This window comes from Lonchura striata, chromosome 5, assembly GCF_046129695.1.
Source record: "Lonchura striata isolate bLonStr1 chromosome 5, bLonStr1.mat, whole genome shotgun sequence".
NCBI classification, from domain to species: domain Eukaryota; kingdom Metazoa; phylum Chordata; class Aves; order Passeriformes; family Estrildidae; genus Lonchura; species Lonchura striata.
In genome coordinates this window covers 71,351,117-71,367,357 of record NC_134607.1, presented here as the reverse complement: position 1 = coordinate 71,367,357, position 16,241 = coordinate 71,351,117, and the positions used below count along the sequence as shown (strand labels likewise).

Sequence of the window (16,241 nt, the reverse complement as noted above, 5' to 3'; positions counted from 1 at the left end):
AGGTGCCAAAGCCAGGAATGGCGAAGGAAGGAAGGAAGGAAGGACAGTCAAGTTCCAGCCAAACAAATCAAATCCATTGTCTGGCTCCAGGCAGGGAAGTTTTGGGTGAAAAAGGAATATTTTGGACAATGGCACGAGATCAGTTCTTGATTTACGGGGGTGTTCAGGCAAAGTTTAGCCTCTGCTCACTGCTATTGTTAATTATAATAATAATAATGATGATGATGATGAGCCCATTCACCGGATGAAGTTTTTCCTGAATAAACTCAGGCAATGGGAAGTAATTTCTTGGTCAGGAAGCACAAGGGCTTTTTCAGGCTCAATAGCCACGGAGGGGATGATGTAGAGCAGCTATTCCAGCCCATATTCCTGCAGCATCTTGTAGTGGTTTTTAATGGAATTACTTATCCCCGTGGGATGAGGCATGATCCTGGTTTTCCTGTCCAGGAGGGCTGTTTTACAGATGAATAACTGGGATGTCCTTAGAAGTTATTTATTGATATTTACCCAGGAAATCTCTGATAAATCAAGTATTTGAAGGGTTTAAACCCAAACACATCCACAGCCAGTTGGATTGTGCTGCCTTGATCTTCTGTGCTTTGGGTGGGGAATGTTAGGGCTGGATCATCCCAAAATGCCAGTGGGACAAGGACAGAGCATTTGGTGACTCCCTGGCAGTTTACAAAATTGTTTTGGGAAACTTTCACCAAACCCAGCGTGTGGAACCATGTGGTCACGGAATTGTTTAGGTTGGAAAAGGCTTCCAGGATGGAATCCAACCATTCCCAGCCCTGCCAAGGCCACCCATGAACCGAGTGCCACATCCACAGGGCTTTAAATCCCCACGGAGACAGGGACTCCACCTTGCCCAATGTTTCAGGGAAGAAATTTTTCCTAATTTTTAATCTAAATCTCACCTGGTGCAACTTATTGCCATTTCACCTCCTGAAATTCCTAAATGGCCACGAGAGCTGAATACCCAAATCTCAACGGAATTAATTCAAATAATGCAAATGCTCAAATGAAGAATCTGAATTACTTTAGCAGAGAGCAAAAGGCACAACCAGCAATTTATTTTTAAAGATGAAACTTATGACTCTCAGTGGCCAGCTTGAGGTCATCTTTTATCATGGAATTATGGAATGGTTTGGGTTGGAAAGGACCATCCACTTCTACCCCCTGCCATGGCAGGGACACCTCCCACTGTGCCAGGGTGATCCAAGCTCTGTCCAACTTGGCCTTGGACATTGCAGGGATCCAGGGGCAGCCCCAGCTGCTCTGGCAATCCCAGCCCAGCCAGGAATTCCTCATTCCCAATCTCCCATCCCTGGCTGCCCTCTGGCAGTGGGAGCCATTCCCTGGCTCCTGTCCCTCCATCCTTGTCCCCAGTCCCTCTGCAGCTCTCCTGGAGTCCCTTCAGGTCCTCGAAGGTCTCATCCTGACTAAGGCAAGAACTGGAGTAATTTCTAAGCTCTACCACCACTGCCATCCACATCTCAAGACCCTAAACCACGCTGTGATGTGGATAAATCCAATGGGAAACCACAACTCCCCATAATTCCACTGACCATTATTCCAGCTTTTTTATCCCCAGAAGGAAACCACCCTTGACCACTCCTGAGCACTGCTGGCAGAAGAGCTGTCTGAGGTTGGAAGTGGGGGTGTGCATTCTATTCCAATCTGATGGGGCAGTTCTCTGCTGTCCATGGGGCAGTTTTTTCTTTATCTCTCCCACAGCCCATCCTCCCTCCAGGAGATCTCTGCTGTCCATGGCCACTGAGTGTCCCTGCATGGCTGAGAAAATTCCATCATCCATGGGGAGATGCTCTGCCCAGGGGAGGAGCCAAGCATTCCTACCTGGATCCAATCTGACCTGGGAACCCCACAGCAGCCTTTGCCCCCTGCATTCCCAGAGGAGCAGCTTCCTTCCCCTGCATTCCCAGAGGAGCAGCTTCCTTCCCCCTGCATTCCCAGAGGAGCAGCTTTCTTCCCCCTGCATTCCCAGAGGAGCAGCTTCCTTCCCCCTGCATTCCCAGAGGAGCAGCTTCCTTCCCCTGCATTCCCAGAGGAGCAGCTTCCTTCCCCCTGCATTCCCAGAGGAGCAGCTTCCTTCCCCCTGCATTCCCAGAGGAGCAGCTTCCTTCCCCCTGCATTCCCAGAGGAGCAGCTTCCTTCCCCCTGCATTCCCAGAGGAGCAGCTTCCTTCCCCCTGCATTCCCAGAGGAGCAGCTTCCTTCCCCCTGCATTCCCAGAGGAGCAGCTTCCTTCCCCCTGCATTCCCAGAGGAGCCCAGGCCCATCTCCCCCAGCCCTGGAGCTCCAGAGGAAAACTCCCCCCTTGTGCAGGATCCTGCTCCAGCAGAAGCACAGCTGGCACTGCAGGAGGGCTGAGCCCCCCTGGGATGGGGCTGAGCCATCTCCCTGACCCACAGGGGCTCAGGGCATTGCTGACCCTGGCACTGGGTTGTTTTGTACTATTGCATTTGTATTTTTAATTTTCCTAGCAAAGATCCGTTATTCCTATTCCCATAACTTTGCCTGAGAGCCCCTAAATTTCAAAATTATAACAATTCAGAGGGAGGGGGTTTACATTTTCCATTTCAAGGAAGGCTCCTGCCTTCTGTTCAAACCAGGACAGCAGCCATCCCCCCGGCTGTACCTGTAGGCCAGGGTGCAGGTGTCCTTGTACTCCTGCAGCTTCACGCACACCATGTTGAGGAACTGGTCCGAGTAGGCGCTCAGGTCGTGCATCAGGTCCATCAGGTCCTGCACTGTCTTCTCCACGATCACCGTGCTCTGGGGAGGGGACAAAGACCCAGCTGTGAGCAGCAGCTCGGTGAAGCTCAGCTCTCAGCCCTCTCCTGTCGGAACTCAAAATGTCCCTCAGACATTTTTGGAGGTTCCGGGCCAAGGTCAGAAGCATTTGAGACCCTGGCAGCAGCTGGAAACAGCTGGGATTTTGGGTTTGAGCCATGAAATAAGTTACCAACCTTGCAGGAAGAACAAGAAGTCACAAAGTTTAGATTTTAGAGTAGAAGGAGTCACAGAGTAGAGGGAAGAATTTTTGAGTGCTGTACAGGGGGTTTTGGTTTTGTACATGGGGGTCAGAGGTTTTAAGATCCCAAGATCCCATCCCTGGCTGCCCTCTGGCAGTGGGAGCCATTCCCTGGGTCCTGTCCCTCCACCCTTGTCCCCAGTCCCTCTGCAGCTCTCCTGGAGCCCCTTCAGGCCCTGGAATGTGCTGGAAGCTCTCCCTGGATCCTTCCCTTCTCCAGGGGAACATTCCCAGCTCTCCCAGCCTGACACTGGATCCATCTCCTCTCCAAGAAATTCATGGACCCAGGGGCTTCACTTGGAATCTCAGAAACCATGAAGGGTCTCCCTTCCCTTTCCCTCTCTTTTCTATCCCCATTTTCCATAAAAATCCCTCAGGATGGATCCTGAGTGTCCTAAATCCCAGAATCCTGGACCAGTTTGGTTGGGAAGGGACCTCAAAGCTCATTCCAGGGCCACCTGCCATGATCTCAGGGTGCTCCAGTCCTTCCTGGGACATTGCAGGGATCCAGGGGCAGCCCCAGCTGCTCTGGCAATCCCAGCCCAGCCAGGAATTCCTCATTCCCAAGATCCCATCCATCCTTCCCCTCTGGCAGTGGGAGCCATTCCCTGGGTCCTGTCCCTCCAGGCTTTTCCCAAATTTCAGCTCTCCTGGAGCCCCTTCAGGCCCTGGAATGTGCTGGAAGCACTCCCTGGACCCTTCCCTTCTCCAGGGGAACATTCCCAGCTCTCCCAGCCTGACTCCAGCCCTGCAGGAGCTCCATGGGTTCCTCTGGATTTGCTCCAGGTCCTTCTGCCGTGTCCCCAGGGCTGGGACCCTCCTGCAGGTGGGGTCTCACCTGAGCAGAGCCTGACGTGGTTTGAGATTAAAGCCACACCCATGATGGGCTGAGAAATGTTCTGAGGGATTAAAGTCACCTTTGATCCCTCCGGAATAAAAAGAAGAAAATCCTCCCTAGCTCGTGTAGCAACACAGAAGACAAAAACAATTCCTTTTTGTGTGAATAATCAGAATTTTCCTTTTCCAGGGTGGGGTTTCCAGCAGATCCATGGTATCAGCTGATGTCCTGCAGCTTCCCAGGAGCACGATCTGTCCTGCCAGGGATCCTCCTGGGCTGGACACAAAACCACAGGAGGAGGAATCAAACCTGGCCTTGATTCAGCTCATTTCAATTTCCTTTTGTAACTGAACATTTGGAAAAAAACCTAAAAACCCCACGAGGGGATGTTAAAACAGAAAGCATTGTGGTTTTTATGGAGTTTTCCCCACTTATTTTCCTCAACAACATTGAAATTCCACCAAAGCTCCTGCCAGTGTCTGGATTTTAGAATAAACCCTATGGATGTGAAGGGCACATAAAGGTACTTGAATGATTTAAAAAAATAATAATAAAAAAGAGGGAGAAGAAAGGGAATTACCATATGAAAGAAGACACTGCCAGATACGTAATGGCCATTTCCCTGAGCCATCTTCACCTTTCCCAAAGCCCTGCTGCCACCTCTGCAGGTGTCCCTGGGGACACCCTGTCTGAGGAGGCTTTTGGGACAGCTGGATTCGTTAGGTGGGCCAGCCTTGGAGCTTCTGAAAGCCCCAGAATGAAAGGCAGCTCACACATCAGCCCAGAGACACAATCCCCCTGCCTCTGCCCCATCTGCATTCGTTAACAGCAAATGGATGTGATCAAAGCTTAATTTTATGGCGAGGCACTTCAATGGAGCCTGTTAAAAATAAAAAAAAAAACCCACCTTACACTAACAAGGAAACTCATCCCGGGAACGATATCCAGCCCCTCACACCTGAATCCCAACACCGAGGGGATGGTTCATTACTCCTCCAGCGAGGCTTTCAAAGAGGCTGAGGGCTGCTAAAAATAAAAAGAAATTCCTCCTGCCGCCCTCCAGTCCCTCAGCTGTGGTCGGGGGTGAGGATGAAACAGGGAGCATCGCCCGTTGTTAACGCTGTGGGGTTTGTCTTTAATGGGGTTTGCAAATATTTCCCATTATCCCTTGATTTGCTCCTTATTCCCAGCTGGGATGGAGCTTCAGGTGATGCAAAGCAGCTCCGGGGCAGGCAGAATTCCTGCTCTGACCGTGGGGTGGCACAGAGCAAGCAGGAATTGTACCAGCATTATATGGAATTTCTATATTCCATATTATGTGTTCCATGTTTTCTATGGAATATATAAATTCCATATATGTTCTGGAGATGTTATTCCACCCATGCCTTTGGGATTTCAGTATTCCAGCCATTCCTTTGGGATTTCAGTGCTCCAGCCATTCCTTTGGGATTTCAGTATTCTTCCCATTCCTTTGGGATTTCAGTGCTCCAGCCATTCCTTTGGGATTTCAGTATTCCAGCCATTCCTTTGGGATTTCAGTGCTCCAGCCATTCCTTTGGGGTTTCAGTATTCCAGCCATTCCTTTGGGATTTCAGTGCTCCAGCCATTCCTTTGGGATTTCAGTGCTCCAGCCATTCCTTTGGGATTTCAGTGCTCCAGCCATTCCTTTGGGATTTCAGTGCTCCAGTCATTCCTTTGGGATTTCAGTATTCCAGCCATTCCTTTGGGATTTCAGTGCTCCAGCCATTCCAGGGATGGTAAGTGCTTAACTTCATTTTCTAGCTCGCTTGTGAGGAGCACTTGGATTAGGGGAACTATCTTCTCCCTTGGTTTTTGTTTTTAATTTTTATTTTTTAACCAGAAATCACAGCTTTTCCTATGCCTTGGGAGGGGGAACCTCCATTCCCTCGCTGCATTTCCTTGGGGAATGCAGAAAAAAATGGGAATCTGCTCAGAAATGTCCTCACCAAAAGACAGATGGAAGAAGAGACCTTGGCACTGGGAAAATTGTCCATTTTTCCTTGATTATTGCCCATCACAAAATATCTGCCTTGGCAGAGGAAGGCACCAGATGAGGGCTGCCTTAAAGGAGAATAATTAATTAAGCCTGATCTAATTTTTAAGCTGACACCTGATGATTTTTTTAAGCACCAAGCAGAGCCCAGCTGTAATTAAAGCAGGACAGGAGAAAGTTTTTAAAGCTCTTCAGCCACAGCTCTGGATTTGGGACCATGCCCAAGGGACAAAACTTAAAATTCCTTAAACTTAAATGCCTACCCAGGTATTTAATAAATAGATATCTAATAAATATCAAATGCTAATAAATATCAAGTGCTGTCAGTGCCTTGGAGGGCAATGGGAAAGGGACATAAAACCAGATTTTTTGCCCAGATTTCTCCCAAAAATGGAAGAATTCTCACTAAATGCGCAGAGTCAGAGATGGGAATCCCTGAAACCTGAAAAGCAGGAGCTAGGGAGCCAGTTTGCCTGGGATTTTGGGATAAATTGGCTGTTTGGTGCTTTTTGGTGGCTCTAAAATAGCCAACTCCAGCCCTGAGGCCACGGGAGTGGGAATGGGAAGAGCTGGATCCATGGGGAGCCAACCTGGAGCCCTACTCCAGCACCAACACTAAAATAAAAGAGAATAGTAAAAGAATAAAATAGGAGTAAAACCACCCTTGAACCAACTAAATTAATTCTTTTTTAGCTAACGAAAAAGGAGAATCTAAATTCCCTCTTCTGCTTATCACAGGTTATCCCACGTGGAGTGGTTAACACCATTTTTCCACTTTTCTTCCTGGAACACCATTTTTCCACTCTTCTTCCTGGCCCATCCAGGTTTTACAAAGGGCTGGAGTTTTTAGAATGTATCAACTCCATTCAAACCTGTGTTTAGCAGCAAAAATCTCTTTTTGCAGTCTCCAATCTGACAGCCTGCTCTCCTCTCCCAGCCTTTTCCCAGGAAAATCCATTATTCCAGTATCAGCTGTGCCCGTTACTATGCTTATACTACACCTTAGCTTCCCAAATGCTCCTAACTCCAAGGGATTTTTTTCTTTTTTCAATGCAGGGGATATTTTAATTTTTATGGGATTTATCCTGCGAGGTCCTGAATGAATTCACCCCATGGATGTGAGCCTGGGATCTGCTGGAATTCTCTCCCTGCTTTAAATGTGATGTTGCAGGAGCCAAATGAGTGCACAAAGAAAGTCTTGGATAAATCTTATTTACCTGGCACTGTTTGATGCAGGAAAGCTTTGCTCCAGTGAACTGGAATATTGATGAAGAGCAAAATGTACATTTGTTTGGGTTTTTTTTTTTTTATTAAAAAGGAGAACATGAACCATAAAATCTGCTCATTCCTGTATTACTGTGGCCATGCAGAAGAGTTTCCCTCCTCTAAACGCTCTTATTCAACATTTGGGACACAAATTTAACATTTCTTTGGGCCTGCCCTGCACAAACCCAGTAAAAGCAGAATAAATCAGACCCTGTTAAAGCACAGCGAGGGATTGCTGGACAATCCAAGAATTCCCTGCCAAGGTGAGCTCTCAAGGTGCTCTCCAAAAATCCCAGCTGGGCTGGAAGTATCCACATGAGGAGATGCCTTTCCATAATTTTCAAACCAATACATCCCTGATCCCAAGCTGGCTCCTAACCCAGCTTTGCTACAAACCTCAAAATCAGGGAATGGGAAAATTGCCACTGGGACAAGGATTCTCTTTCATTTATTCCCATTCCACGTGCAGTGCAGAGGGGCAGGGAAGGGAAAATTTGGTTGGACGCAGGGGGAAGTTTGTGACAGCCCCAACTTCCAGCCCTGACATTATTCCCTCACTTGAGACACCCAAATCCTCCTGGAATGATCCAGCAGCCACAGCAAAATCAGGAATATCAGTGCCTTGGCAGGGAGATGGACGGGATGATTTAATTGGTCTTTTGTATCTCTCCCTTCTCTGATCCTGCTGAGTTCTGGAGCTATTATTAAAGGCATTTTTTAAGGTATTTTAATTTACTCCTCCAAATGGATTCCCATCCATTTACTCCCACCAAGTGAATGTTGTCAGGGACATTAGTGAGGTGATAAAATAGCTGCAGCTTCCCGCTGCTTTTAATGTGTTACATCCACCAGAAAAGTCATTAGCTCTTAGCCTTTAATACACCCTCTGCACTGCTGCAGAACTGTTTATCACTTACAAGTGCCAGCACAGGCCAAGCTCTCCCTTTATTAATCAATATACATTTGTGCAGGGAAAAGGGACTTGCAGACAGTGATTCCCAGCCTGGTTTGTGCTGCAGGAGCTGAAAAATTAAAAAAAAAAAACATCCCTGACATTTTCACCCCCATCCCCCGAATATTCCTACAAGTGGCTTTCGCTCAGGTTTTTTTACACGACTCCCCCAATTACAGGTGAGCTGGTGGCAAGGTGACAAATTGATTTCGCCAGTGGTGAGTGGCAGCTTTCCCTCTCCTTTTGTCATCCCTGCTCTAGAACATCATTAGCAGCTGCAGCACGGCACAGATGGAACGTGGAGCACGGAATTAATGATGCTCGGGAGCAGAGCCGTGCGTTTGGGAGCTCGTTTTTAATAAATGTTTTCATACAGCTGGCCCAGTTTGGAGAATAAAACCCCTCGGTGTTATTTTTTATGTGCTTCGAGATCTACTTTTTTTGTTTCCCCCACAGTCTCGAAATATATTTATCTATTAAGGATGTCTTGCTGGAGATGGTGAATGTGAATGTTCAATGATGCTCCTGGGAAGACACAGCGACCACGGCAAAGGCAGGAGGATGATGGAAAACAAAAAGAAATTGGGGAAAAAAATGGATTGAGGAAGGTTTAGCAGGGCTGAGCTCCCAAAAGAAAATGCTGTTGTGCCTCTGGATTGGTGCTGTCCGGTGCAAAGGCTGTAATTATGATCTAAATTCAACAAAATCAATGAAAGTGCAAGAGACCACTGGAAAACAGAGGGTGAGATCCAGGAATGAGGGGTAAAGGCTTAAGAGGGACCCTGGGCTCACAAAGACATAATTTCACTGAAATTAGAGGCTAATTTGTCAGATTTTGGCATAAGTGTCTAAAAGTCTCATTTGTAGGGGCGAAAGAACACAGAGTGACCAGGCCAATGTCACCAGCAGTGACGTTTTGGTACAGGGGGGATCCCCAAACACACCCAAACCTCACCTTTATGCACCAAAATTCACCTTTCGGCACCAAAATTCACATTTCTGTCTCACCCTTCGTTAAGCCGAGTCTAATTAAGGAGGAATTCTTTGTTCACCAAAGCAATCCCTGGCAAACATGGGCACAGAGCAGAGGCCTTGCTGGGGATTCATCCCTCTGAGGCATCCCAAAGGGATTGCCAATCCCATGACTGGCAGGTAAATTCACAGTTCTGTTTCCTGCGGATTGATTTTATGCAGGGCTAAGGCTGGTCTTCAATTTGAAGGAGAAAAATATTCCCAAGGATGGAATTTCCACCCCGATTTCCACACGAGAAGCCAGAGGTGGCCAGAGGGTGACAAGTTGGTTCTTCAGGTGTTTCTCAACAGAATGGGCAAAATTGTTCACATTTCCATCAGAACATCCCAGTGCTGGAATGCATAAATACATAAAACCATTGGAAAAGAGAGGAATTGGTTAGGAAAAGGATGGGAAAGAGAAAAAATTTTCTCTCAGATAATTCGTTCAACAGGACTTGAATTTCAATATTTTTTGCACAGGCCAGTGCTGGAACAAGTGAGCTCCAAGACAAGCAAGACATTAGAATTCCCAATCTCTGCCTCCTTTGATTCCAAAGGATTTCAAACAGATCCAGTGCTGGGATGGAGAAATCCCAAAGCAAGGAGGGGCCTCCCAAGCACCTCCAAGCAGAACCCGAGCAGAGCTGAGGGCTCTTCCCTGGAATATTCAAAAAGCAAAACCACTTGGGAGATGGGAGGTGATGGATTCAAGGTCTCCACACAAGAACAGAACCCAAATATCCTCAATCCTGCCAAATTTTGATTTTATGGAACCTTTGGCATTATGCAGTCTCCCAAGCGGGAAGCTACGAAGAGAATTGCCTCGTGTCAATATAAAATATATTGGCAAAATAAATAAATATTTATTTTGTCAAAATAAAGCAGATTACAAAAAAAAAAAAAACCACCATGGTAATTTCACTTATTCTCTTGGTTTACTTTTGTTTCTTGCATCGACAAGAAAAAAAAAGAGCAGATTTTTCACTTTTGGATCGTGGCACAAGCAGAGGTCGAATTGATCAATTGAAGGTTGCTTCAGGGCATCTGTGCACATCCCAAAAGGGAAAATCCAGCCTGAATCCCACCCCCAAAAATCACAGACAGGAGCAAACTCAGGGAAGCTGCACGCGCCGGCATCACTGGCGATTTATTCAATAAATTCAGCCTTGTGCTCCGCACATCAAAGCCTGAGGAGATCACAGCTCTGTCCCTGGATGTCCCCAAGGGATTAGTTGGAAATTCCTCGTGCGTGGAGGCTGCTCCCAGGATCCGACAGCTCGTGTTAACATGGAATTCATCCAACCTCAGTGACCACCCCAAAGCCCTGGAGATGTGGGCGTGGTGGACTCGGAGCTGGGGAGATGGGAGAACAGGCAACACCAGCCTTTGATCCTGCCAGGAGAAGCAGGAATTGCAAGAGATCCGTGGGCTGGGAGCCAAATTGGAACATTTTTTAAGCCACTCCGTTCTCCTTCTGTTGTCTCTTCTTGCCTCAGGCCCCACCTGGTGACAGGTCCAAGGGTGGGGCCATTCCCAAAGGAAGATGATTCCAAGGAGGAGCCGGGGTGTGAGGATGTATCCCAGTTTCTGGAAGCAGGGATGGATTTGGAAAATGCCAGAGGCCTGCAGGGCACTTTCCCTTTCAGAGTGACCTTCTCCACTAGGAAAGCTCGGCCACACAAATTTAAACCAGCGTGGAAACGGGATCACTTGGACTTGTGGTGGAGTTTCCATCCCTGGAGGTGTCCAAGGAAGGCCTGGAGGTGGCACGCGGCGCTCTGGGCTGGGGACAAGGTGGGGATTGGGCACAGCTTGGAGCTGACGGTCCTGGAGGACTTTTCCAGTCACAGGGATTCTGTGATTTTCTGGGAATTCTCACAGATGGGACACGGGTACTCCCAAAGCAATCCCAGGATCATTTGGGTTCCAAGGAATCTTCAAGTCCATCCAAGTGCTACCCCACCCATGGGCAGGGACACCTTCCACCATCCCAGGCTCCTCCAAGCCCCAGTGTCCAGCCTGGCCTTGAACATTCCAGGGATCCAGGGGCAGCCCCAGCTGCTCTGGCAATCCCAGCCCAGCCAGGAATTCCTCATTCCCAAGATCCCATCCATGGCTGCCCTCTGGCAGTGGGAGCCATTCCCTGGGTCCTGCCCCTCCATGCCTCGAAGATAAATCCTGAATCACACATCAAGAACACCTTTGCTTCCTTCAGATCCCAACTGTTTTTATCACGATTTTCCCAAAGACCTGCCCATTAATCCAAAAACCGAACCAAAACGAACCAAAAATTATTCAGCTGCACTTTGCAGTTTCCTGCACTAAACACGGAGTATTTCCACACCCTGAGCTGGGAATCTAAGGAACTACTCAGCATTTGAGCAAACGCTGCTCCTAACTCGGGATTTCTGTCGTCGCCAAGCCCCCTGTGACAGCAAAACCCCACTCCCAAAAAAGCAGCGTGGAAAAGAAGTTGTCTTTTCCCCCACCAAAACCACATTTTAGGAGGAATCAAGAATAAAAAGACATCAAACTGGGAAGTGAAACACCCACTGGGTCAGCTCATTACGGGAGATGTCCGATAACGGCGGTGCTGCTGCTGTTCAATCCCTGGCCGGCGCCGTAACGAGCGATCCCGCTTGGAAGAGGGGCTGGATGAGGCCATGGATCTTCCCTTCCCACGTGGAATTTGTGCATCGCTTCCTGACAGAGCCATCTCCCCTTCCCAGCAGCCAGAGCATCTCCAAGAGGCCTCCAGGCAGTTATGGATGGCGGGGAAGGAACGCTTTGTTTTATCTCCCGTCGTCTTCCCGCGGCGGCTGACGACGCTCCGGTGGTTGTCCTGTGGATAAATCCACGCAGGCATTCAGTGGGGACGGCGAGGGAGCCAAACCTGGCTGGGATGGAGCCAAACTTGGCTGGGATGGAGCCACCCACACAAAACATTCATCTGTTGAGCAAGCAGCAGCGCTTCCAAACCCAGCGGCGTCACCGCGCAGCCCTGCTGGGAAACGGGAATTAAGTCGGAGTGGAGGTCGTTTGTCTCCGGAATATTGTCGTGTTTGTTGTCGTATTTGTTGTCATATTCGCGGGATGAATTCCAGGCTTTATTGGGAAGGCAGGTGGCACTCAAGATCGCTCATGGGAGAGCCCTTGGAAGGCAAAGAGAGGTGAGGAGAAATTCATCTCCCGTGGATGGAATGGTGGGAATTCATCTCTGATGTTGTTGCAATTAATGGCAGTAAATTTCACTCGGTTTCACACAGAAGGAGCAAACTGGACTAGCTAAGTTACTACCATGTTACTACTCAGCTACTAGCAGGATACTACTCAGTTACTGCTTTTTATTTTATACCTACATAGAAAAAACATTTCCTGTCTTATCCAGGAAAACACGCGGCCTGAATGGGAATATGGGAACAGGGAAGTGTTGGAGAAATGGGATAATTGTCCCATCTGGGAAACACACAATTCGGGTCCATCACTGGGCAAAAAAAAGGGAATTTTTGGGGAGGAAAGAGGAATTTTAAATATTCAGTGGTTGCTGCCACACAAGGTCAATCTGTATTTACAGATCTTCCACTTCAGCAGTAGAGGTGCTGAGGGATGTGGCTGCATCAACTTCCCAAAAGGAGTTTCCTGAACTCTCTCCAAGTGAAAAGCCAATTAAATACTTTTTAGAAAGTATTTTTTTTTTTTTTTTTTTGGCTAAACTGCTTTCACAATCTCCTGTCCCTCAGCAGAATCACGGCAGTGGCACCCTGTGTTGAAAAGGGAGGATTTTTCACCCTGAGTCTCACAAATCCCATCCTCACCTCCACGTCCCAGGAGCCAACAGGAACTCAGAGCTGAGGATTTAGTGACAATTCAGAGGAATTCAAAGAGAATTTTCTGGGAAACCTCAGGGTACAAAAGTGAGGTCAAATGCTCGAGGTGCAGCTCCGTTCCCACAAAAGCAAAGCGTTCCTGGCTGCTGGATTCCGAGTCCTTCCAAACCATCCTTGCTAAGACCACTGTTGGTGAGAAGAAGTTGGAAATGGCTTGTGATAAACCAGGGTCCTCTGAAAAACAGCTCAGCTTTCTGCTAAATCAACCTCAACCTCAAAAAAGGTTTTGTTGGTCCAGTACTTACGAAAAACAATAAACTGAAATTCCAGAGCACGACACAAAGATCAAAACAAGTCAAGGGACAGCCCAAATTATTCCCACCGAGTTTTTGTTTTCAGGTCCATGACTTGTCCAGAACGTGGAGCTCCAAAACCCCAACTCCTGCTCATTTTGGCCGTTCACATTCCAGGAAAATGGGTCGTGGAGTCCCAGAGGGGTTTGGATTGGAAGGGAAATGAAAGATCATCCAGTTCTGCCCCACTGCCATGGGAAGGACAGCTTCCACTATCCCAGGTTGCTCCAAGCTGGCCTTGGACACTTCCAGGGATATGGAGCATCCCCAACGTCTCTTTGCTAATTGGGAGGATGGGGATGAAAATTTTTAATTTTTTGATAGAACGGGAATTAGACAGGGAATGCCCAACCTGTCCCTCAACACCATGTTTGACACCACCCCTAAATGGTAAAAAAATGGAGTTAAACAGAGAATTAATTAATTAATTAAACCAGCCCTAGCCAGGGCTCTTCTGTAGAGTTGTAGCATTTCCTTGATTTTCACACCCTGTAGCAGTTTTCTTTACAGAAACAAAGGTCTTAAATATTTTAATTAAAGAGTATATCCCAATGGTGTGAATTCCCCAGGAAATCCTGGATCAGCCCCAGGATGACCAGACCTGGTACAGCTTCATGGTGAGAGGGAGAAGCTTTTCCCTTCTCTACACTGTAGCTCACACAAAGCGAAAATCCCAGCACAAGAAGCAGATAATTTGTAAAAAAAAAAAAAAAATTAAAAAAATTTACGATTTTGACAGCTTTGTGTTGTGTGAGGGAAACTTCAATTTTATTTATTTTATTTTATTTTATTTTATTTTATTTTATTTTATTTTATTTTATTTTATTTTATTTTATTATAATTTGTTTTTTATTTTATTTTATTTTTTATTTTATTTTATTTTATTTTATTTTATTTTAATTTGTTTTTTATTTTATTTTATTTTATTTTATTTTAATTTGTTTTTTATTTTATTTTATTTTATTTTATTTTATTTTACTTTACTTTATTTTATTTTACTTTATTTATTTATTTTCTTATTTTTTATTTTAGCGGAAAGGCTCTATTTACAGATTAGAACCAGGAGGGGAAACTTTTAATTTACTGCCTTCCCTCAGTTCTTTCAGATGTAAATTAGAGGGGCTATGAACCTTCCAACTGCAAAGTTTATCCACTTCAGGAGGAAATTCCAGAGGCAGGGAGAAAACCCGCGGTGCCAGGAGGAATATTCCAGCGGCATGGCAGCATTCCCGCCTTGTTCCTTTTGGAATTCTCCTGTTGACAATTCCCTGCCTCCAAAATCCCAACTACTCCCACTGAACGCTGCTTGTCAGGGAGGGGCAGCCCCTGCCAGACAGAAAAAAAAAAAAGAGATTTTTACCTTCCCTTTCAACAATAGATTAATGTCTCTTTTCTTCTGCGGCAGTGTCATATTTCAAAAAGCGCTTTTCAAACAGGTATAATTAAACCTCTGCGAGAGGAGGGAGGAAGAGAAATGAGCAGCCAAAGGAGGAATAAAGGCATTTTAGAGGGTGCTGGAAGGTGCCTCATTCCTCCCTCTCAGCTACAATTACATTCCACAGTGGGGGGAGGGAAAAAGAAAAAAAAAAAAAGTGATTATAAAAATGAATTTTTCCTCGAAAAACGAGCATGTTGTGAAAGGATGACTCCTCTGAACGTCGCAGCACTTCAAAAGGAGGATGAATTAGTGCTGACAACTCAATGAAGTAGCCATCAATTATTCAAAATGTGATGGCTCTTCTCATGCAGCACTTGTGATTAGGAAAACATTTCAAAACCTGGGAATGAGAGTTATTCTTCCTCAATGAAATGGGCCCGGGCTTCAAAACGCGAGGGAAGAAAAAGAACGGGATTTTGGAGGAGCCTGGCAAGAGCACGGGGAAGTTTCTTCTCCTGGAGCCATCCATCAAGTGTTTCATGGGACACTGTTCCAGGCTGGATTTGGGATTTAAATCCCAAGCAGAGGGAAGGGAAAAATATCTGTGATGGGTTCCCCAAATTTCAGCTGATGGGTTCGGAGATCCCAGCTCAACCAAGGCCCCAAATTAAACCTCTGGCGTGTTTTGGAACAGCAAAGATTAAACTTTCCTAGGGAAAAGAGAATTATGGAAGAACCGGGTTTCCCAGAGAAATTTGTGTAAGGTTTTGATGTCCCAGCCCTGGAAGTGTCCAAGGCCAGGGCTTGGAGCAACCTGGGGTGTGGAAGGTGTCCCTGCCCATGGCAGGGGGTGGCCCTGGATGGGCTTTAAGGTCCCTTCTGACCCAAACCGTGCTGGGATTCCATGGAAGACATTCCTGGAGGAATTCTGGTGACGGAGCAATACAGCTTCCTTTAAATGAAGTTTATCAGACTTTGCCTTTTCCAGTTTCCTCCTGAAATTCCAGCTCATCCATCACCAAAACAACCCCGGCGAAGGCAAAGCGCTGGTTTAAAATCGCACAAACCTTGGGGAATAAAAAATGAGCTGGAGGAAAAAGGGAAAACTGGGTGAGTGTCACTGCTGTGCCACTCGGATCTGTGACTTCACACTGGATTTTCAGCAGTGAGGAGAAGCTGCTCTGCCTCAGCATCCCAGGGCCCTGATGGGCTGCCAGGGATTCTTAATGAGTTTGCAAATGAGGAACGTGCAGCTGGAGCTTCAAACAAGCAGGAGGGTGGCCAGGCTAAAAGACTTCTCCTCTGGCCAGGGAGGTATCAGGAGCTGGGCTGACACCAGCCCTGTGAGGCAAAATGAGGATTTATGAGAGCAAAGTTGCTGCTGAGGGAGCCTGGCAGGGCTCTCGGGGTAATTAAAATAATCACTTAAAGCCTGGGATGGAAGCTGGGGGCAGATATGTGTGGTTTACTCCCAACTTCTGAGGAAAAACGGAATGAAAGAAGGAAAAAAAAAAAAAAAAGAAAATAAATAAATTACAAGGAAGT

At 46.8% G+C, this 16,241-nt stretch overlaps 1 protein-coding gene across 2 annotated transcripts in view; it reads right to left on the bottom strand.

Annotated features, from left to right (window-relative positions):
• The window catches only part of EXOC4 (exocyst complex component 4), a 318,541-nt gene that overhangs the window by 58,591 nt on the left and 243,709 nt on the right, over window positions 1-16,241 (bottom strand). For both annotated transcript variants that reach the window (XM_077783706.1, XM_077783707.1), the window contains exon 12: window positions 2,659-2,795. In XM_077783706.1, the coding sequence (XP_077639832.1) occupies window positions 2,659-2,795 (137 nt within the window). The remainder of the gene's footprint in view (window positions 1-2,658; window positions 2,796-16,241) is intronic.